General features: G+C 39.7%; 1 protein-coding gene across 4 annotated transcripts in view; it reads left to right on the top strand.

The window, feature by feature from the left end:
* Positions 1-24,256, top strand: part of GPLD1 (glycosylphosphatidylinositol specific phospholipase D1) — a 61,572-nt gene that overhangs the window by 25,453 nt on the left and 11,863 nt on the right. For 3 of the 4 annotated variants that reach the window (XM_027128502.1, XM_027128501.1, XM_027128503.1), the window contains 12 exons: positions 854-932; positions 3,980-4,077; positions 4,565-4,675; positions 5,461-5,509; positions 6,145-6,199; positions 11,494-11,601; positions 11,824-11,851; positions 11,955-12,094; positions 15,114-15,179; positions 17,015-17,138; positions 19,152-19,288; positions 21,397-21,583. In XM_027128502.1, the coding sequence (XP_026984303.1) occupies positions 854-932; positions 3,980-4,077; positions 4,565-4,675; positions 5,461-5,509; positions 6,145-6,199; positions 11,494-11,601; positions 11,824-11,851; positions 11,955-12,094; positions 15,114-15,179; positions 17,015-17,138; positions 19,152-19,288; positions 21,397-21,583 (1,182 nt within the window). The remainder of the gene's footprint in view (positions 1-853; positions 933-3,979; positions 4,078-4,564; positions 4,676-5,460; positions 5,510-6,144; positions 6,200-11,493; positions 11,602-11,823; positions 11,852-11,954; positions 12,095-15,113; positions 15,180-17,014; positions 17,139-19,151; positions 19,289-21,396; positions 21,584-24,256) is intronic. The other variant, XM_027128504.1, reaches the window with a different exon arrangement.

Genomic DNA, 24,256 nt, shown 5'->3' with positions numbered 1-24,256 from the left:
CCGTACAAGTAAAATAGATGCCCTGCACTCTGCCTGTGATCACCTGGGCCCCCTCCACCTTTGCTGCGGAAAGGCCAAGCACTTCCTTGCTGGCTGAAGGAGCAAAAGAGGGAGAAGTGGGCTCCTCAGTAGAGGCTGGGAAATGTACTCTTTATTTTCTAGACTCTGGCGTGCATCTGGGTACAGCCATAAAGGGGGTCGGAATGGGATGGAGTGAGCCAGGCCACCAAGGAAGAATGCTGAAAAGAACACCTCTACCACTGACTTGTACGTCATTTTAATGGGGGAAAGGACATTTTTTAACTCTCCAAAAGCTTATAATCTTAACCTTTAACTTATAAAGGATATAATCTTACTCTAAAGCACAGGTAGCAACTCTAAACATATGTGTGTGTGTGTGTGTGTGTATATATATATATATATACACATACACATATATGTACATATGTCTGTATTTTTCTCATTTCACTGATTGTCACTAGATCGTTGAAAATTTTACCACACACCAGTTCTGGGTCAGTGAAATAGCCTTGGGGAAATCCTGCTCTAGTGGGTGGACAGAAGAAGTGAAAGGAGATAAAATTCAAACAGGTGATTTTTGCTACTACTTAATCAGCCTGTCTGCTTTTGGTAGGAAAGAACTTGAAGTTCTACGTGGCAGGGTGCTGTTTGGATTATACATGAATTTTTATAATTTCTTTGTTTACGCCTTCCTTCCTGCACTCCTTCCTTCCATCACCCCCTTCCCCGCCATCACATTGTTCTAACTTCCCAAACTTGGAGATTGACTGGGCCTGCTTTTCCCAGACTGTTGACGCTTGCCCTCTAATCTCTATATTTTCCTGCTCCCCAGCTGTTACTTGAACACCAGGATGCATATCAGGCTGGAACCGTGTTTCCTGACGCCTTTTACCCCAGAATCTGCGGAAGAGGTAAGCGAAAGATTTATAGACCAAATGATGTCACTTTTCCTTGGGTGATAGGAATAGCTAGGACTCAAAAAAATATAAAATAACACATTATATTTTCTACTATTGTTGATCAATGATTTAGGTGCATTTTCCATTTAACCAAAGCTTACCTGCTTAAGCATAGAAATTCTGAAAGCTTTATTCTAAGCACCCTGACTTGCTTTCCTGCTTCATGGCAGTAAGAGAAAACATTTTGAAAGAAATCAAAAGGTCTGAGTTTTTGTTCCTTCTATGTTGTCTGTTAGCATGTGACCTTGAAAAAGTCACTTCCATGCTGAGTCTCAGTTTCCACATCTAAACACAGTAATATCTAGTTAATTACTATTTAATTAATAGTAATAATTAATGCCTGCTTTGCAGCTTTACTGAATTGCTGTTGCCATTAATGCATGTTATTTTGTCAAGTCTTATGCAAATCCAAGGTAGTGTTATTAGTGAACTGGGTTTATGAGTTGTTTCAGTCTGGGCCCCCGGAGGCATAGAAGATATACTCAAACTGAATAATCTGAGGGGAGTTTTATAAGGGGACAGTTTACAAAGGTGTGGACAGGACACAAGAAAATTGCAGGGCATAGTGCAGGGGAGGGGGCAGACACAGCTGCGGGGAGAGGGTCGCTTGATGGGGCCAGACCTTGAGTCAGGGACGCAGCCAGCCCCCTGTGACCCCACAGAAGGGGAGCTGGGAGAGTGAATACCCCACCCTCTCTCTCCTTCTTTTCTCTGATCTCCTGTCAGTTCTCCCCATTGGCCAAAACCAGCCCACCTCAAGCCAGAGGACAAAGTATTCAGTTGAAGCAGGTCACCTCAGAGGAACAGTGCAGGAGGGAGAAGGACGGAAAGTGAGTCTGGGGGGACCGATGAAAGACATCCAGTACATTGGGTTGCCACATAAACCATTTTTGGAGTCTTAGGGTCATCAGCCATTATCTCTTTTTTTTTTCCAGTACAGTGATACATTTAAAGTCAATGAAATGTTTAGAGCTGCTCACGCCTCTAGTTACGATCCCAGATAACTCAGCTTTTGTGTTTCTCTATTTGTACGTTTTTTTTCCTGTTTCCCTCTTAGTCTGTTCACTATCCTTTCTCTATCCTATTATTATATTTTGCCTGCTTGTTGTAGTTCTTTCTAATAATAGGATAACCTATAACTTCTAATTTAGCATTTCCCAAACTGTATTTAGGAGGCTTTAATGTCTCTTGATATTTTTAACAGCTTCTTGATATCTTGCACAGAAAAAGAAAGAAGTAAAAATGATTTTTTTGTCAATTAAATTTGAGATACTTTTGCTTAACATATGCCCTTTTTAGAGACCAAAAAACCCCAACACAATAATAAAGTTTCTGAGAAGAGTGTAAGAGGAATGCAAACTCCACCATTTTCTCTCTTTTTTTTTTTTAAATACATCAGTAGATAAGATATACCCTTTTATCTGTTATAAAGATTGGGACCAGTATGTGACTGAAGTGAAAAGGTCAATTAGAATTACAAAACATGTACCATTACATGGAATTTCACCCAGACTCCTCCTAGATTTTCTCAGTTTTTCTAAATCTTATCTTTCTCTCATACATATCTACTTCAACAGTTTTTTCTTCTTTGGTGATTCACTTTTATTGCATCTTTCAAAAGGACTTAAATTTCTTAGATACTTAGTTGCCAAAGAAGCCACTTTTTGAACTCATATTTCATCAGTTTACCTAATTAAATTCTATCATCATAGTAACAAGGACAATTGACTTAATAAACAGGATTAGAAACAGACATGGCTGACCTACCATAAACTGTAACAGAGCCATGGGGACCGAGATGCTTGGGCCTATGCACAGTGGCCTGCTAGTTGCCAGCATCCAGCAGTCCTGGGATGTGGCTTTCTTTTGCTTCCAGTCCATATGATTTACAGAGGGAACAAGGAGCTTCGGTTAATCCAGCAATTTGGTTAAATGAAGTTTTGTCAAAAGAGCTACTGGTATACTTAATTCTGGATTTTTGCTGTATTCTGTAGAATAGGAATGGTAAGTTTATCTCTAGGAAAACTGTTGGAGAAAATCAGATTGCTTAGTTACAACTTCTTTGAAAATCATCTTCAGAGAGACCAGTGATTTAAAACTGGTTAGTAGGTCTTTGTTGTTTATATATATATAATAGTGTATATCTGTTAATCCCAAACTCCTAAATTATCCCCCTCCCTCCCTTTTCCTTTTGTAACCATAAGTTTGTTTTCTATGTCTGTGGGTCTATTTCTGTTTTGTCAATAAGTTCATTTGTATCAAGCACAGGGGACTATATAACCTATAATGGAAAACAATCTGAAAAAGATGTATATGTATAACTGAATTACTTTGCTGTATACCTGAAACTAACACAACATTGTAAATCAACTATACTTCAATTAAACAAAACCCGATTAGGTTATTTTTAGTTTAACAACGGTATAAAAAAGTTGACCTGAGAGATCTGAGTGGAGTTTTGCTTTTGATTGCCGCTGTGACACGTGACACTCCCTGAAGAATCTGGCACTTGAAGGTTTTGAGTAGATGTCAGTTCCTGTCTTTTTCACCCCTCCTGTGGGAATAAAGAGGCATATGAGACACCCCATTTAAAAATATTATAAACTCAAATGCTTGAAAGCCTTTGGAGTATCTACTTTTGTCTTTTGTGCTGTTAGGGAGGCTGACTGTGATGGAAAAGAAGATTGAAAAAAAACCCCAAAACCTAAAAAAAAAAAAAAAGGATAACTTATCTCCTTAGCTTTAAGGCACAGAACTTAAATACTTCCAGCTTTTCTTGCAGCCCAGCTGTTTCCAGATGCTATGAGCAGTTAAGGCTCCTTTTTCTTTTGACTGGTCCTTCTGTTCTAGAGGCTTCCTTGGAACGTTGACTCAGGAAAATAAGAGGCTTGGAGGGAAGGCGAAGGGACGCAGTAACACATCAGGTGGTGGTGGAAGATTTGATTGAGAATGTCCAACTTTTTAAGGAGGAATTCTGAGGGTTGCTTTTGTTTTGTCAGGACAATTTCATGAAGTGTCAGAGAGTACTCACTGGACTCCATTTCTTAATGCAAGCATTCATTATATCCGGGAGAACTATCCCCTTCCCTGGGATAAGGTAGGCACAGCCTCTAACCCTAAAGATACTCAGTTCCTGCCAAGTACTCTTTCTGCTCCTACATTAACTCCATTTGTGACCTGCAACCCCACCCCAGACTCTGTGAGGGCTGCTCACCGTCGTGCCTGCAGTGCCAAACACAGCATGTGGGACATAGTAGATGGCTAGTTAATACCTGAATAAATGATGGGTTTGTGTTTTGAAATTTATACCTTCAATTTTATCTGCAATAAATGATGTTTTTAAAATTTGGGCTATGTCACTTGGTCATTTTATTCTAATAGTAAATTAATCTGAAAGCAGTTCCAAGGCACTCGAAAACATTTTTAAAAGTCCTTTGTGTTTTTTGGGAAACTACAATATACCTGTCTCTGATTTTTTTGTTAAGTCTCGATGGAAATGAATTCATCTGTATTAATCCTTTAATAAGATTTTTATAAAATAACCCCGCCCACACACACACAACTCTAATTTGCTCATTTGGCAGGACACAGAGAAATTGGTAGCTTTCTTGTTTGGAATTACCTCTCACATGGTGGCAGATGTCAGCTGGCATAGCCTGGGTATTGAACAAGGATTCCTTAGGACAATGGGAGCCGTGAGTACATATCTTCAGGTTTTAATGGCTTTATGGGAGTGATACTGTGATACCCAAGATCTAAAACTGACCCTCTTAGGAAAAGGAAAACTTTAGGTTATTCAGATTCACATGGAAACAAGACTTTGCCCAACGCGGTATTTGTTAGATTTCCATCTTTCCTGTTCATTCCTCTTACTCTTCTTGCTTCCCGGGTAAATTCATCCACGTGGGCAGAATGACCAATGTGCACTGAAAACAGCGATGGATGTGATATTCTGTTTTAGTCACAAACCATATTTGAAAAATTGTATGTTTTATTCAAGCTGTACCTCTTAACAAAGGTATAAATACCTACTACTTGGTTCTACCGTTTTTAAAAGTAAGTTCACATGTTTTTGTTTTCTTTCCTTCTTACTTTTCTATATGAGGATGCCATACCACCACTAAAAATTGTGATCTTACCTGGTGACTTAGCTTCCGAAAGTCCCCTCTGGTCATTCATTGATATTAATACCGTTCTGTACCAACTTTAAACTTGCACTTAGTAGAGATTTTCCATGCATCCTGTTCGATGCAAATGTCTGCAGTAGCTTTATCTGTCTCAAGATATTAAGTATACAACTCAGCTGCCAATATCATTTTTTAACAAATAAAACAATAAAATTAAATGTTTCTTTGAAAAGCGAGTCCATCACTAGGCATTCTCAACAATCATTGGGTTAGACTGTCACCTCTTCACTGCTCACTTCATTGTGGGCTTTAATTTGTGAGATATAACAAATGGGTCTCTTTTTTTTCCTCAGATTGATTTTCACGGCTCCTATTCTGAGGCACATCTGGCTGGTGATTTCGGTACTGTTTATTTACATTTACCAGATTTTCTTTTGTGTCAGTTATATTTCACTTGCAGTCACTATTGTACCTTAAATGTGTATTTTTTAAAATCTCTTGCCACTAGCTTTCTATTTTAATATTGCAGTTTGGAGTACAGTAACACCTCATTTCACATAGACATGTACTTCTGTAAAGTTGCATGTTTTTTTCGGTAAAAAAAACCCATTACATTTTATCATTTATTTGCGTCATTATTTTAGAAAAGCATTGCTTTTTAAATTGGATTTAAATTCATTGCCTAGTGTCTCCTAATACGTTAGCTTTAAATTGGTAAACTCCATCTTTTTTTTCTATAGTAAATTACCTTTAAATATACAAAGTATTGGTGAGTGGTGTTTATTTACAAGAACCCTTATGGTCCTTCTTAAAGTAAAAAACCTTTTGGTTATATGGGTGACTCTTTCTTAATTCATGTGTTTCACTAAAATTTTAAAAGATCACTTTTTCTTAAAGACGTGCTTATACCTAAAACAATGAATGGAAACCTATAACAATGTGAAGAACTAATAATCTGGATTGTGCAAATTTGTGTTCAAAGCATGCTGTGTGTTGTCATTAACTCACCAGATGCAAATATTTTTCTCCTATCATAGGAGGAGACGTGTTGAGCCAGTTTGAGTTTAATTTTAATTACCTCTCACGGCACTGGTAAGAGCAATGTTCATTTAAATGTGTGATACCAAATGGCAGTTAGGAGCTTGACTATTTTTTCCTTAGGAAATATAACTTGCAATGTAATTAGGAGCCTTATACATTTGTAAATTTTGAAAAGTAAAACTAAAGATTAGAATAGCCTAAGTAGATTCTTTTAAAAATTTGTGAATTATGCCAAACATATAAAATAATGTATTTTTATAAATAAAAAAATTAGATGATGCACACTGTGTGGCTGCCACCTAGCTTAAGAAGTAGAGCATTGCTGGTCTCTAGAAGCTCCAAGTCTTTCCCGCTCTATCACATCACCTTTTCTCCCACCAGATGTAATCACTACCCTAGATTTTCTTAATCATTTAGTTGCTTTTCTCTATAGTTTTACTACATGTAGCTATATCCATATGCAAAATATTATATGGGTTTTCATTTTAGATAAATAGAATTACACAGCATGTATTTTGCTTAAAATTAAATTTAAATTTAATGTAATTAAACGTAAAAATGTTTTTGCTTAAAATTATTTCTCTGACATTTAATCATATCGATATGTTCGGCTGTAGTTCCTTGATTTTCACTACTATATGGTCCTCCATTGAGTGGATATACCAAAATGACTTCATTCTAATATTGATGGATGTGTAAGTAGTGTAAAGTGTTTTTGCTTTACACATAGTGTTGCCATGTACTTTTTTGCACATGTATTTTTGCACCAGAGGGGAATGTCTTTCAAGCAAGTGGCACCAGAAGTGGAATTGCTGGGCTGTAGGGCTTATGCATGTTTAACTTAAGTAAATAATCCCAGACTGTCATTCAAAATGGTCTTCCCAATTTGTACTCCCATCAGCTTTGTTCTGCTTCTTGTGTGTTCTCCAATACTTGGTATTGTCCAGCTTTAAAACTGTTCTAACCTGTTTGGTGTGTAATGTATCACCTTAAAGTTTTAATTTGCATTTCCCAGACTACTAATGAAGTTGAATATTCTTTTGTATTTTATCGATTGTTTGTATTTCATTTTAAGTGAAAACATTTTGTTTGGTTTTTAGCCTATTTTTCTGTTGGGTTGTTCTTTTTATTTCTGAGTATTCTCTGTATATTCTGGTTTCTAATCTTTGTCCATTTATCATTTATTCGTTATAAATATCTTTTTATAGTTTGTGGCATGTCTTTTTACTTACGGTGTATCTTGATAAACAGAATTTGTTAATTTTAATGTAGTTGAATATATCAATCCTTTCTTTTGTAATTTGTACTTTTGATGTCTTATTTAAGAAATCCTTCCCTACCTTGAGGGAATGAGGTTATTCTCCTACGTAGCCTTCTAAATCATTTATAGTTTCATTTCTTAACTTTATATCTTTAATTTACCTGGAGTTAATTTTTTGTATATTCTGTGACAGAAATTTTACTTTTTTCCTGTAGAGATAACCGATTGTCTCAGAACCATTTATCAATAGTCTGCCCTTCCTCACTGATCCGTAATGCCCTCTATGACATAAATTAAAATTCCATACATATGTGGGTCAGTTTCTGGGCTTTCTATCATGTTCTGTTGGTCTAATTGACTTTCCCTGAGCAATACTGATTTTTTAAAATTACAACAGCTTTAATACATTTTGACATCTATTAGGGCTGATTTCCCAACCTGTCCTTTTTCTTCAAATGTATCTTGTCCCTTCTCTTGCCTTGGCTCTTGGTAGGATCAAGTTGCCAAGTTCCAAGAAAAATCTTGTTGGAATTTTGTTTAGAATTCTATTGACTCTAGAGATGAATTGGAAGAGAATTAACAATTTTGCAATATTGAGTCTTCTTATCCAAAAATATGCTATGTTTTATTTAAGTTGTCTTTAATGACTCTAAAATTTTATAAGTTTTTCCATCGAGGTCTTACACATTTTATTAGACTTAGTACCATAAATGGTAACTTTTGGAAACAATTGTATTTTCTAATTGATTGCTGGTGTATAGAAATGTAAGTGACTTTCTAATTTTGATTTTGTATCTAGCAACATTTCTTAGCTATCTTATTCTAATTATCAGGAGATTCTTTTGAATTGACTCACAATTCATAATCTACAAATTGTAACAATTTTTTGAAATTCATTTATTTATTTTTGGCTGTGTTGGGTCTTCGTGGCTTTTGCTTTTCCTTTTCAGTCTTTATACCCATAATTTCTTTCTTGCTGTATCATATTGGCTAGTATTTCCAGTACAATAGAAGTGGTGATATTGAGCATACTTTTCTTGTTCTTTATTGTAAAGAAAATGCTTTCAATGTTTCATCAAGTTTGCTCTAGATTTTTGGGAGTATCCTTTATCAAATTAAGGAAGTTTCCTTCTATTTCAAGTTTGTTAGTAGTTTTTATTATAAATTAATTTCATGTGTATTGAACTCTTATTCTTCATCTGTTGAGATAGTTATTTGTTAATCTGTTAATATAGTGAATTATACTAATCTATTTGCAAGTATTAAATCAACTTTACCTCCTGGCACAAAGCCAATTTTGCAAAGCTATATCATCTTTTTTTATATTTGCTTCATCTCTTCTTGATGTTTAGGGTTTTTCCATCTATTTTTATGAGTTAGTTTGTACTGTAATTTTCCTTTCTTCTATCTGTGCTTGGTTTTGGTATTAAAGTCATCCTGGCTTCATGAAATCAGGTGGGGAGTATGCCTTCCTTTGCTATTTTCTGGAAGTCTGTGTAAGATTATAACTTTGATTTCTTGAATGTTTGGTAGAACTTGTCTGTAAAGCTATCTAGGCCTGATGTTTTAAAAAGTAGGGACTCTTAAGAAACTTTTTAAATGGTTTTAGGACTGTACAGTTTTTCAGTTTCTTCTTAAAGAGTTTTATATTTTTCTAGGACTTTTCCATTTTGTCTAAGTGTTTAAACATTTTGGCATAAGGTAGTTCATAATGTCTTATGCTTTTTTCTTGTTTTATTTGTACCTATGTTCCTTTGTTATCCATAATGTTTTTTATCCTGCCTTCTCTTATATTTTTAAACAATTAATCATGTCTAATATTTTTAGTTTTATTATTAAAAAAATAAACTTTTGGCTTTGTTGATCCTCTTTACTATATGTTCTTTTCCTCTTTCATTATTTTTTCTCATATTTATTTTCTTCCTTCTACTTTTCTTCGGTTCCTGTGAAATTTGAGTCTTGATTTTAAGGACTAGCATATGATCAATTTTTATCAATTTTCCATCTGTACTTGAAAAGAATGTTAATTCTCCAATTTTTGATTTAATGTTATATATATATACTTATTAGCTCAAGCTTATTAAATGTACTGCTCAAATCAGAAGATTTGTAAGCTATAATTAAGATAGTCTTACTATTTTTATCTGGTTGGTCTAACAATTACTGAGAAATTTGTTTAAAAATCTCCCCCTGTGATGGTTGAATTTTTCAGTTTCTCCTTGTAGTTAGTTTGCCATACATGTGTTTGAAGATATGTTGTTAAGTATATTCGAGTTTTAAAGTCTTATATTTTTCTAGTGAATTGAACTTTTTATCTGGTGATTCTTTATCTCTCACAATGCTTATTGTCTTCAAGTCCACTTTACCAGATATTACTGTAATTACTCTTTGTTGTTTGTTTTTTCTTCATATGTTTACTAAGCAGTCAGGTGACATAACTCTAACCCTCAGTCCCAGCCTCAGCCCCTGAGCATGGAGAGCTGAGAGTTGGGAGGAGTGCTTACAGAACAAAGAGGAAGTAGAGCTGGGGGCTTGGCAAGTTGCCCATTCCCATCCCTGGTCCATCTACCTTAGAGCGAAGGGAGGCCCAGAACCAACAGGTCACTCCCAGATCAGATGAGGCCAGCTGGGCTTTGGATGTCCCAGGAAGAGGTGGTGGTAGCAGTGACATGAGGTTTCTCTAACTCTCCACACAAGGTCATCTGCACTGGATTAGACGTCCGTTTCAAATTGTGCGCCATCAGGGATCTTGTCTTCTTTTGGTTATATTCACTGGTGCTTGAATTACTCGAGGCTTGCATTAGAGTTGTATTTCTCCAGAGAAGGTTTGTCTTGCCTTCTGCATGCTACCTCAAGGCACCACCTGGGACCACATTAAGTTACTTTCAACCCTTGAAGTTCTTCTGACCACACAGCTGGCATGAATGAAAGACAAAACATTTGTGGGGCTGGGTAGTTGTTACCGGTTCTCAGGGGAGATATTTTCCCCTCTCTCTATCCTTTGCCAAGATGAAGACAGGCAGGTTTCTTTGCTGTCCTTGTTGGTATGTTGAGTTTATTTCTAGCTAATATTTGTGCAGAAGGTATAGCCTTTAATGAGGAGTCTCCTCTGAGATGGCCCACTTTTGGTATTTGGTGGTTCCTATACTTTATCTCCTGTCTCCTGCATACCACACAGCCATCAAACAAACAAAACAAAACAAAAAACTCCTAGGTTCCCAGGTTTAGCAGATGTCTCCAGGGCAAAAGCTGGCTTCCCACATGCTTACCTCCCAAAGTTTCCAGTTTCAATTTGTTTTTGGCTTTTGGAAAAATTTCACTTTCTTGTTAGCTTGGTGATTCATCTAAACAAATATTTTTGTTATTTTGTCTAGCGTTTTAAGCTATGTTTATGGGGAGGACCATTCTGGTGCGCTTGTGAAGTAAAAAATGGAAATCTCAATAGATTCCTTCTTATACATACACTAAAATCAGGTTTTATTGGTTGTGATTTCTGTCTGGTATATTCTAAGGTTTTTTTTAAATAAAGATAAAAGATAACAGTATAAATCTAATTTTTAAAATGCTGCTCCTCTTCCAACTGAAATAACTAATATCTGTGAACCAAAGGATTGACTTAGAATTCTCTTTTACTACCTTCCACTATGTACTCTGAAAGTAGGATGTTGGGGTAAGGAGCCATTTTTGGTGTTTTTAAAACAATGATTCTTGAGAGTAATTCAACTCAAGAGAATAAAAATACTTTATATTGCTCCTTGAACTCTGAATTCACAAAACTAAACATTCTCTTTATATTTTATAGTTACTTATCTTTGTATAAATATTGGATTAGGGTACCAGTTTGCTCTGCAGCATTGGACAAATTATCAAACTTTTCTGTGCCTTAGTTTCCTGTATGTGAAGTAGGACTATGATAGCACTAACCACTCGGGGTTGTTGGTAGGATTAAATAAATAATGAATGTAAAGCCCTTTGCATGGTGTCTGGCACATAATAATCCTGGAATAACTGGTAGCTGCTACTGCTGCTGTTATTATCTTCAACTTCAGAATCAAAACAACTCTTATTCTAATGCTTTTCTCAGGTATGTGCCTGTTGACGATCTCCTGGAAATTTATAAGAAACTCTATGGCCGAGAAGTCATCACCAAAAATGCCATTGTTGACTGTTCATACCTCCAGTTCTTGGAAATGTAAGTGTAACTAGAGGAATATTTGCAGTCGATTTTATTGTGACTTCCTTAACTTTCCAATGTTTTAGTTTTCTGAGAATGGATATTGGATTTATGGATTTTGCTTGTTCAAAGGCAGTTGCTTGATAGTGGATACATGTTGCTGGAGTCTTATCTTCATTAATTTGCCTCATTTCTTTGTGGAAACCACAGCTCACGGTCAAATTATTGCTTATGTTGCAGGTATGGTGAGATGTTAGCTGCTTCCAAGGTAAAGGCGTTTATTCTTCAAAATCTTAAAGTGTTATAAAGATACCATGAGAAGCACTTGATTCATTTATTTATTGACTTATTTTTCTTTCTCTGTGCCATAGCTTTATCCCACTTATTCTAGAAAGTCCCCATTTTTGGTGGAACAATTTCAAGAATACTTCCTAGGAGGACTGGATGATATGGCATTTTGGTCCACTAATATTTACCGTCTAACAAGTTTCATGTTAAAGAATGGGACCAGGTGAATTCTTACTCTATTTCTCCTTCCAATCACTCCCTGCTTTGCTACCCTGTCCCCAACATAACTCTCAGGTTTTTCAATTGATCAAATGAAGAACAAGTAAGTCTCATGAAGTGCTATCCTCTCCTAATCAAGAAGGAAAAGAATGGGACTTCCCTGGTGATCCAGTGGTTAAGACTCTGTGCTTCCACTGCAGGGAGCATGGGTTCGATCCCTGGTTGGGGAAGTTCTACATGCCACGTGGCGTAGCCAAAAAAAAAAAGAAAAGAAGGAAAAGAATGGAAACTGTTCTCTCAAAACTCCAACTAGCTCCCATCTGTTTAAGTTTGCTGATGTCTCTCCTGTCTTAGGGATGAAGAGGTAGATATTGCAAGGTTTGTGGTCTGGGAGAAATGGCTCAGGTGGGAAGGAATCTGCTTCCACAGCTGGACTGCATCTGTTTCTTTTGGGAGACCCCATGCTGTGGGCTGGGGTGTCCACCTCCCCAGGCTCCAGCAGTGGATGTGGCCATCCTCCTCTCCACCCGATCGAGCTCTCAGGGCTCTAGGGTTTAAAAGTTTACTTCACCTAACCCCCGCACTCCAAAATGAAATTGGAAATGAATGCATTCATAAAGCTCAGGCTTCTGTTGGAATTTGACATCTAGCCCAGATGGGACAGTTGCTCAACCTCCAGCTCCTTTTCTGTTCCTCCCCAGCACACCTAGGAGGAGCGTCCATCAGAGACTCAGATGGCGTGTAGAAGAGGGTAGACTGGTCTTGTCCCCAGATCCAGCTGTAGTAGACATTTCGGCTCTCACAGAATCTGTTCATGGCCCGAGGGAGCCAAGGTTCTCTCAGAACCCATGTCCAACCCTACCGCTGAGGATGCAGCCCCTCCCTCCCACGCTGTTGAACTGAGCAGGGTAGGGATGGGTCTGGATAGGGACCCCTGGAGGCAGCACCTGCTGCAGGGAAAGGGCAGGGTGGGAAGCTGAAGCAGCAGTGGGCAGGGAGAAAGAGGGTTCTGTGGCAGGAGCTGCACTGGGGTGGCTATTCTGGGTGAGGATCATAGGAGGGTTGGGCTTTTTAAGTTCAGGGGCCTGTATGAGCACAGCTCCAGAACGGTGTACACTGCATGATGGTCCTTTGCCCTTAAAACATTTGCTAGTATTCAAAGAATGTTAACCATAATTATATATTATATTTTATATTATATACACAACATATGTATATATATGTGTGTATATGTATATACAACACAATTATATATATTGTGTTGATTTGAAACAAAATTCCCTTTGATAAATTCAACCTTAGCCTTGCTTCTAAGACTCGGCAAGTAACAGTGTGGCAGATGGAAACCATCCGATATGAATAGCACTTTTAATAGTGAAAATTAACCTTCATTGAAATCCCAAGCTCTTTTATGGCTGTGGGTGTTTCGGTCCACGTGTGTTGTAGAGAGGATGAACTTTGGAATTTAAGAGACGTGTCACTCTCTATTGAGCTATCCCAAGCAAATTGTTAAATCTCTCCAAGTCTTAGTTTCCTCATGCATGAACTGTAGGCAGTAATAATTCTATCTTTCTCATAGGGCCTTGTGAGGAGTAAATGAGATCACTCATGTAAAGGGTTTAGCCTACAGTAAGCACTTGATAAATGTGGGCTACTAGTAGTAGTGTTAGAAAAAAGTTAAATTTATATTGGAGGGATTCATAACACATGGCCATGTTAGAGTGAATGACCTACATTTATTTGTTTTATAAAGTCCAAGTGTATTGATCCTTAAATTGGAAAAACAATTTTGGTGTTTGTCTTTGGCTCAGTTGTCCAACATAGCTAAGGAAAGTTCTGTAGCTGGACCTTATTCTTTAATTAGGAGGAGATAACTGAGAAAAAACAGATTTCTTGTCTCTTGATCTGTCTTAATTTATCAAGGCAGAAAATTCCATGAATTGATTGTATCTTTACAGACATTTGCAAAGAAAGATTCATCAGAATTTGTGCAACTTTATGGGAAATTTGGAGAATGCTCCAAAGAAAGACAATGCAAACTCATGACAGAAAGAAAAGCATATGTATTTTCACATTATAACCACTTCTTAACTTACTGATAACGTGATCTTCCAAAGCAAATTTGTGTTACTTGAAACTCATAGTATATTTTCCTAAAGAAACAGTGAAATAATGGTAGTTATGTTCCCAGCCAGAACTCTACTTAACTCAAAAAGTATTTGTAATTGTAGTGCTAACCTTGTAAGGCTGCCGTCTAAATCCCGGTGGTGCAGAAAAGAGAATTTGAGGAAAAACCTTTTCCTCAGCTTAAAGCTGTGGCCCTAAGAAAGATTTTGATGGGAAAAGTTTGCCTTCAGCATCTTTCACCTCTTTTCTGAATTCCTTTTCCAGCAACCAGTCCTTTTGCCCCAGGCTCATACTTCCTTCATAACTGCCCTGAAACTCCCTCAGTGACCTCCAAAGCTTCCTCTCCTTCAGAAGAGTCTTCATTCTGGAAGAGACTCCTACAGTGTAATACCCACTCCCTTAGTGCTTCTGTTCAATGTTAGAAAGTTCACCTCTTGCATTCTATCAGCAACCTTTTCACTTGTAGAAAGGGATACTTAGTTACCTATTATTAGTTTATAAGTTTTTGTTTTTAAAGGAATGAGAATGAAAAATCAAAACATTGACCATAGATGGGCAAAAGGTGGCACAGTTGGGAATCAGTTTCTTTCTGTCTGTAACTCTGAGATGGTTCATGTCAGCAGGGAGAACTCAGCAGGTGGAATCGGGAGGGAAGGGGAAGGCTGTGAGTCTAGGGTGACCAGCCATGTGGCGCTGCCTGGGTTACCGTAATAGCACCTGCATACCCACCCTCATTAAGTAGGACTCAGGCCCTTTACCAGTCCTGCCTGGCTAAGTCATAAAACCACTGCATGAAGACTTTTGGAGGTGGTTTGAAATGTTACACTGATTCTCAGAAAAATTCATGCTTGAAAAGAAGGTAGAAAACTGCCTAACTCATTTGACTATTTCCCCAGTAACTGCACCCTACCTGAGAACCCTCTGTTTATCGCATGTGGCATCCAGAAAAACCATACCCACAGGTAAGTGGATTCCAAAATGGCTCATAGAAAAAGAACATCTCACTCGCTCAGAGGGGTGCTCAGTAGACTCTGAAAGCATGGGCTTTGTAGACAGAGGTTCAAATTCCAGGGCTGCCATTTATAGCTGTGTGATTTTTAAACAAGTTGCCTAATTATTTTTGAGCTGCAGCTTTCTCCTTTGGCAAACTGGAATAAATGCATATCCTACTCCCAGAATTATGGTGTGGATTATGTGCGAGAATGGATGTAGAGCAATTAGCACATTAGTAAGTTGCTCATTAACTGGTAAATGAGAGTTAATAGTATTATTATTATTACCATCATTATTGTCATTATTCATAAAGTTTGGCCCAATTCCATCCTGAAAAAGTAATTATCAACAAGACAGGGTGGGGAGAAGTCCTCTCAGTTTCTGAGGAAGAGGGCCAGAGGGTCTGCTTTGTATTCTAGGGGGTGGTGTTCCCTGCTGGACTCAGGTACCAACCACCAACCATTCATTCATGCATTTAATAACTATATTAATCCTAATAAATATTATTCCTAATAATACAATAAAGCAGTACAAGTTATAAAATAATATTTCCTCATCATTATGTGCCAGGAACTAGTTCAGGCATTTAGAGACCTCACTGAACAAGACAGAAACAGTCTCTGCTCTCAGAGGATGGGGGGTGGATGGGCGCTGTAAATACCCTTGAGTATTAGGAAGGACAAGTGTTGGGTGCTCAGGATGTACCACAGAGTGTCCCAACTCAGTCACAGGAGACTTCCTGTGAAGAACTGATGCTTCAACCAAGATATTTAGGGTGAGCAAGAGTCCGATACTCAAAAAGAGGGCATTGCAATAAAAGATGCTAAGGTGAGGGCTTCCCTGGTGGCGCAGTGGTTGAGCGTCCGCCTGCCGATGCAGGGGACACGGGTTCGTGCCCCGGTCCGGGAAGATCCCACATGCCGTGGAGCGGCTGGGCCCGTGAGCCATGGCCGCTGAGCCTGTGCGTCCGGAGCCTGTGCTCTGCGACGGGAGAGGCCACAAGTGAGAGGCCCGCGTACCGCAAAAAAAAAAAAAAAAAAAAAAAAAAAAAGGATGGCTATTAATAAAAAAAAAAAAAGATTTAAAAAAAAAAAGATGCTAAGGTGAGAGAGAGTTCAGAGCTTCCAAAGAATTGAAAATGTGCAAAAAGTGTTCAGGTAAGCCCTCACTTTTTAATTTATGTGAATTAGGTAAGTTTTGTTTTAATTAAATTGAACACCTTCAGGTTGGGTTTGCAAGCTCTAGATTGTCGGGATCCCTACACTGGCTGGTGTCTTACGCGGGCCTCCTTTGTTTATTTGTTGCCCAGCTTCCACTGTAAGCATTTCGGAAACCTGTCTGGCTTCTTTAGGCATCTGATTGGTAGACTGGTTAAAACATATGAATTTGAAAATGTATTTTTATTGTATAATTAATTCTTGCATGTCTTTAAGGATAAATCAGTCTACCTGCATACTGCTTTCCCGAACAGCTATGACCTTTTCTTGGCCATTTGTATGAAATGTTGACTTTTGATTTTTTTTTTTTTAATCTGGAAGGAATTCAAACTTATACGCCTATAGAACTTACTTTTGTAAGGACAGGCTTTTTCAACCTTGGAAACGTGTTTATTAAAAGATGTTGTGGAATCTCCTATAAAAGGTTTTCTAAAATTTTTTGTGTGTTGCTGTTCCTTCAACTTGCAGATGTTAAAATTTTATGGCCTTTTAACCTGTGATTAACTTGACTATAGTTTTCAACTCAGTTATTCAGGGGGAGTTGCTATTTCCTCAGTCTTAACCAGTTTATTCCTCTCTCTTTCCAGCAGCTCAAAAGTACAGAAAAATGTTTTTCATAGAAACGTGACTGCAGCCCTAACTAAAGATATTGGAAAAAATATAAACTATACCAAACGAGGAGCGTTCTTTAGTGTGGATTCCTGGACTGTGGTAAGAATTTTGGGCTTTTAATGGAGAGATAGGCACCTGCCGCTTCCTGCGATACCGTGTTTTGTAGAGTCGCTGGTTGTTTAATCGTTCATTGAAAGTCACCTGGGTATGAGCCAGGCTCGCAAGTATCCTTGGCCTCCAAGTCTGGCTTGTTCCAGAAACATCCTATGATGAGAGTCTGGACCTCAGTGGCCTTTGGCAAGCCAGGTGGAGCCCAAGGTGGCCGTGGGGCCAGTTCTGCTCTGTCCTTAGGCAAAGTGTGTCAGCAATATTGTAGGCTCACTGTGCAAGGCCCGACACCAAGGGGACACCACTGCATGTGAAGTTCCTCCATGAGATCATCTTAAGTGTCATTCCACCAGGGAGATAGAAGATGAAAGGGAAATAGCCTCTGACATTTAGAAAATTTCAGTCTAATAGGGGAGATAAATACAAAAATAACCATTTGTGAGTAGGATGCAACAAATCCTATGGTTGGGGGTGGGGGTGGGTACATAGACCCTCATGAAGATAAAAAATTATATCCCTACTATCAGAGAAGGCTTCATGGAGAAGGTGGCATTTGAGTTAGGCCTTGAATACTAGATGGTTTTTCATCAGTGAGCATGTGTTTCTGGTAGTGGATTGGGAAAGTTTCATGATGTTTGGAAATCTGAGTAGTCTTGTTTGCTTGGAACACAAGATAAGGGATACAAGGTACTTGCCAGAGTTGCAGAGGGAGAAGGGTTTGGACGACATTGTGAGCTGGTCGAGGGCCCGGGCAGGGCCTGCTTCACAGGTCTGCAGCCTGCATGGTCACACAGAAGGCCGCCTCACTTGGTTTAATGCTCTGCTGTCATTGCTTTAAAATTCTTAATAACTTGGGAACAAAGAACTTTGCATTTTCATTTTGCAATGAGTTCTACAAATTATGTACCCACACCTAGACCTGGGAAGCTGTCAAAACAACTCTCATTTGGTCTTGCAATTATGTAGATCAGTCTCCCTTGCAAAGGGAAAATTGTGTAAGAGAAGGACTTTATAGTCCCAAGGCCTGGGTGGTACCTGGCATGGTGCTTCCTGGATGAATGAGGATGCCAGAGCTGGGCAGCAGATGAGCAATCTGTGGATGGCCTGCCAGAGGTGTTAGACTGGAGAAACAGAAGGCATGGTCCCTTCCTGCAGGGCCCTTATAACCTGCACTTCTCTGGAGCCTGAGCTGTCCAGGGCTGTCCCATGGCTCTGAGCTGATTCTGCTCTGGGGCAGGCCCGGGAATTCTTGTTTGGTCTTATGTTACCCCTGGGTGGATTTCGAGTTGTGTTCCCTAAACTTGCATGGATCTGGTGCCTGGCCAGGTTGTTCAGGGCCACTGAGGTCTGTATTTGTGTCTCTGCAGTAACCACGCTAAGAACAATTCAGCATCCCAAGCTGAGGGGCTTGCTGTCCCCTCATTTCTCTCGCATACAGCTTCCAGCACTCCACACGTGACCCCTCGTGCCTGCCCGGTTTCTTGGGACTCAGAGCAAATCCAGCAGCCTCTCAATTTGAATGTGGTTGGGAGGGTTTCTAGCATTCCTGGTGGTATTTCAGTTCATTTTTTTGAGGGGGAAAAGAAAAGAAGGATATATATATATATATATACACACACATATATACACATACAAATATAATTACAGTTCTAGATTTGAATGAACTTATCATAAAGAAAAACTTTAGATCGTAACAATTATTTTGTTCAGTTACATTCTGCAAAGTAATAGACCATCCTGACTTGGTTTAGGTTAATCCCAGCTGACTCTTTCTTTCCGTGATGGCCCTGACCTCTAGGGCTATAACTCCCATCTGTGAGCACACACTGGGGGTGTGATTTCACTCTCCTAATTGCCAGTCTTAAGTCGTCTTGTTGATAGGAATCGATGTTATTTTTCAGCTCTTGTAAAAACTTGTTTCCTAAAGTCTAATGCTTTTGGCAGGAAACGGTAGCTTTGTTGATTATGCTGTGTCTTCTTCTGTCTGTAATCATTTTGTTTCAGGATTCCTTATCTTTCATGTACCAGTCTTTGGAGAGGAGCATACAGGAAATGTTTACTGGCAGCTCTCCACCACTGAATCATGTTTCTAGCCCCTCAGCATCTTACTACTTGTCACTTCCCTACACAAGGCTTGGTTGGTACGTATGAGTTTATCTAATTCCTGAACATTTTTATCAGTATTAATTTCAAGCAGTCATTCACAAATGTTTTAAATGGTGCCTGTTAGCACTTTATTTTCCAATCAATTCATCATCAACAAAAAATGGTAATTTTGTGGTTAAGTTCTGGTAAAGATAAAATTATCTCCTTAAAATTGGTCAAAAATATGTTTAAATACAAACAACTTTTACTTTATTAAATAACCACAACAATAAACTATTACTTTATAGAATATTTGTAAAGCTTCAATGTTTTCGGAGATAGATTATTACAGATATCTTGGCATCTAAGGACATTAGAAAGATAAAAGCAGGTATCTATTATGTGTCTGGACTATTATAACTTCATAAGGCAAAAGCCTAGCACACCACAATAATTTTATAAAGAGAATGTTAGGGATTCCTCTGATTTTAAAGATCAACTATTACCAAACTGAAATTGGGTCCCCTCGCCCGAAGCACAGCAAAGCCAATCTACTGATACCCAGCTGCGGTGAAGTAAAGTACAGCATTTATTGCAGGGCCCCAAGCAAGGGAGTTGGAGACAAGCCTCAGGTCCACTCCAATTTGGTCTTTGAGTTAGGGGTGTTTTTAAAGGGGGAGACCAGTGAAGCTGGGATCAGTCATCGTCTTGTGACATTTCTTAATCATACTTTCAGGGGTCAGGATGTTTCGGTTTATGATTCTCTGGCCAGGTGGTCCATGGCTCGGGGATCTGGTAGCTCGCTTGGCCTGGAGAAACAACCTGAGTTTGTTTTTATAATTAACAACCTTAATTATATCTCCAACAGCCATTTTAGTACATTAACGATGTTATCGACAGCAACTGTTTTAGTCATCTGACTCTGGTTGATTAGTGTTCAGTTAGCAAAGGATTGAGGTCGGAGGGGACAAGAAAGGGAATAAAGTTTTGGATAGAAAGATTAATCATAAACTCAGTAAGGGAACGTGGTTTTAGGGGGACTCAGTTTCACAACCAAACTGAGCCCAAGGATATAAAAGTGACTATTTTTTGGAGGTTTTTGTGAAACCTCTTTTTTTAAACCACACTTTTAAAATCCAAATAACATTGCATTTCCCTTGGAACAATATACTGACAGCCCTTCCTCTTCAGGCCGCTAATGCATTCAGCTCCAGCACAAGGAATGGGGGGTGAATGCTGTCTTTACTGGCCATTCATTTGTGAATAATGAATAGCTCTTCTTGGCTGCCTTCCTGAAAATCCAAATGAGGGCCTCCTGCTGGGCTGTCTGCCACGTGGGGCGGGGGAGTGGGGGGGCAGCACAGAGGTCCTTCCTGGGCGCCATTACTGGCCAGAGTCCAGCCTCGGGAGTGCAGAGACCAGCAGTGTCTCCACGGTGTGCATCTGACCCAGTTCACCAGGCGTCACACCCGTTAGAAACTGCTCTTCTCTTTTTCCTCTGTTCTGCTATTTATTCTTATGTGGTCATCAGAACCAGAATAAATAAATGACTTTTGGTCATTCCAGCCCCGCCAGAGACGTTTGAACCATTGACTCAGTTTGTCCAACTCTGTAACTGGTAGGTCATGGGCTCTCATTTAGAAACATCCACTAAACCTGTTAGGCATTGAATTTTTTCCAGTATAAGCCACCCTATGTAGCTATGGTAGAGATAAAATGGTCTACTTACCACAAACTTGTCTTTGATCAGGTAACAAGCTGAAATGAGTTGAGCTGATTATGAAGTAACCTGTGCGATTGGCTGATGGCGAATTTCCTCTCTGTTCTCAGGGGGAGCCTGGGATGGTGCTTTGGCTGCTCTGGGTTTTGCATGTAGGACAAGGTGCTTTCGTGAGGATGCTTTTTATGTGTTCAGGTTATGTGGTCCAGAAATGCCCAGAGGCCTTGATTTGTCCAGTTTTGTTGTTATTTTTTCTGCCGGAGAACAAGGCTGAATCACACACACAATATAACCTCAGACGTGAATATTCACAACAGTCATACAGGATGGAAAAATCCACGAGAGGAAGTTAAATTCTAGAATCCAGAAAGGAAAGGAGCAGAAGACAGTTTTACTCATAGCTCTCAGTAGACACTGCAGTGGGCTGCCTCTTCTTCCCTACAGGGCGATGACCTCGGCTGACCTCAACCAGGATGGGCACGGTGACCTGGTGATGGGCGCCCCGGGCTACAGCTGCCCCGGCCACGTCCACGTGGGGCGCGTGTACCTCATCTATGGCAGCGACCTGGGCTTGCCCCTCGTCGACCTGGACCTAGACAAGGAGGCCCATGTGATCCTGGAGGGTTTCCAGGTGAGGCCCCCATCTCATATTTTCCCTTTTAGTGTTAATAAGCCACTGCCCGCATTTCCCGGCAAACTCTTCCAGGGTGAATGACCAATAGCAAGAATAATGATAGTAACAAACAGCTGGTGGCCAGCATTTGTGTAGTACTTTTCATGTTTAAAAGCATGTTCACATCATTAATCTCATTCTATCATTAACTTTGAGTGTTTAGTCCAATACCTTCCAGAAACACCCATACTATTTAGTGGCTTTGAGTAGCCAATCAGAATGTGATATCTTGATAATATAAAACCTCGTTTGGTGTGTTTCTTTATAATATGAATAGTTTATCTTGTAAGAATTTTAGATTCACAGAAAAGTTGTAAAGGCAGTACAGAGAGTTCCCATGTACCCTTGACCCAGTTTCCCCTGTGTTAACATCTTACGTAATTATGGCATACTTGTCAAAGTTAAGAGACCAACACTGGTAAATTGCTATTTTTTTAAAAAAATTATTTATTTTTGGCTGCATTGGGTCTTCGTTGCTGCGCACGGGCTTTCTCGAGTTGCGGCGAGCAGGGGCTACTCTTCGTTGCGGTGCGCAGGCTTCTCACTGCAGTGGCTTCTCTTGTTGCAGAGCACGGGCTCTAGGCACACGGGCTTCAGTAGTTGTGGTATGCAGGCTCATTAGTTGTGGCGCACGGGCTTAGTTGCTCCGCGGCATGTGGGATCTTCCCGGACCAGGGCTTGCACCCATGTCCTCTGCACTGGCAGGCGGATTCTTAACCACTGTGCCACCAGGGAAGCCCAACACTGGTAAACTGCTATTAACTAAACTCCAGACTGTTCAGGTTTCGTTCCGTTGAGTCGTTATTCACCACCAGAGGAGTCCCGCAGTGACTGTACAGATGTTCCGCAGAGGCAGCATGAATTCCTCGTGGGAGCACTAGAGACCGGGAGGGTTTTCCTCCCTGACGTGTTTGGTATTAGTCCTTACATGAGCAATAAATAAAGAGGGGCCGACAGAGCCCTGCTACCAGCCACAGATGAGTATGGGGGCTTTGGTGACACTGCAAGCTCCAAATATCAAGCACCAGGGGAACTTGGGGTCAGATGGTTTCTTGCCCCAGACATACCGTTAAAACGTTCTCTGTGGAGTTAATGCTGTGAAAAAATAAGATGGTGCACCTGAACATACTTTAAATAATGAAAAGCCCAATGGTTTATAATCTAGGTTTTTTAAAAAATAGATTTATTTATTCTTGGCTGCGTTGGGTCTTTGTTGCTGCGAGCGGGCTTTCTCTAGTTGTGGTGAGTGGAGGCTACTCTTCGTTGCGGTGCACGGGCTTCTCATTGCCGTGGCTTCTCTCGTTGCAGAGCACAGGCTGTAGGCACACAGGCTTCAGTAGTTGTGGCACATGGGCTCAGTAGTTGTGGTGCACGGACTTAGTTGCTCTGCAGCATGTGGGATCTTCCCGGACCAGGGCTCGAACCTGTGTCCCCTGCATTGGCAGGCGGATTCTTAACCACTGCACCACCAGGGAAGTCCATATAGTCTAGTTTAAGCTCTGATGGAAGGAGTCTTTGAGTCCGAAAGGTGTTAAGTTGATGACCAGTGTAGGAGGGACAGCATTTTCTGGAACCTTCTGACACCACATGAGAAAGTTCCGAAATCAACTCATTCTTGTTACTTCTTTCTTCACCAAGCCATTCCCCTGTCAGACTGTGGTGTAAAGTGTAATCCTTTGGTCTCCTGTAGACAAGGAATAAGAAAGGCAACTGCTTCCTGTGTATGAGAAATTCTCTCAAAGCCACTTGGGGTGAGGAAGGAGGTAGCTGCATGCTCTCTTGTCCCAGTGACCTTTGATAATTTGGAAGATGGCCAGATTAAGGCATGTGCTAGGGATGGGAATCCTGTACTCATCCCTGGTCTGCAGTTAACCTTTCTGGTCCTTGTCTATAAAGTGGAAGATAGGATAGATAAGCATTTGCCTACTTTTAGAATGCTGTGCTTTTCTTGGAATGATGGTTACCCTGCAGGACGGCTTGATGGTAAAGCTGGTGGTGATGAAACGAACCCATCTTCAGTTGGCAGGGACCCCTACTCATTGGTCCCCATACTGCCCCAATGTGATTGTGTCCCGGGGCAGTCCTCTCTCGTTTATCCAGTTCCTGCCTTGTAGCAAGTGGCTGTGTTCTCAAATGCTATTGCACCACAGGTATAGGGAGATTAGCCAACAAATAACAGACGTGGGTTCTGGGGCATGTGTGTTATGTGGCAAGCATCACTTGTGCAAGACTCTTCATTGTTAGATAAATTGTGAAAGAATAGGAGAACCTCATGAGTTATATTTAGGTCTAGGCTCATTCTAGACAGTAGGAGATGAAAGATCTAGAAAATCCACCTTGGAAGAAAACTGTCCCTGAATGGAGTGAATTTTCCATCTGTAAACCACAAAAGTAGGAGTAATAAAAGTATGTACGTTAATCCATGTGAAATGCTTAGTGTCTACAGCACTGTCATCGATAGAACTCTCCGTGATGATGGAGATCCTTTACAGCTGTGCTGTTCAGTGTGGGAGCTACTAAGTGCTTTGGCTTTTGAGCGTTTGAATGTGGCCAGTGCAACTGAAAAACTGTTTTGGTTTAACGTTAGGTAATTTAAATTTAAAAGTAATAGGCACATTTAGCTAGTGGCTA

This window comes from Aethalodelphis obliquidens, unplaced genomic scaffold (assembly GCF_003676395.1).
Source record: "Aethalodelphis obliquidens isolate GAN/ISIS:26980383/991018 unplaced genomic scaffold, ASM367639v1 scaffold34, whole genome shotgun sequence".
NCBI classification, from domain to species: domain Eukaryota; kingdom Metazoa; phylum Chordata; class Mammalia; order Artiodactyla; family Delphinidae; genus Aethalodelphis; species Aethalodelphis obliquidens.
This window is presented reverse-complemented; position numbering and strand designations above follow the sequence as displayed.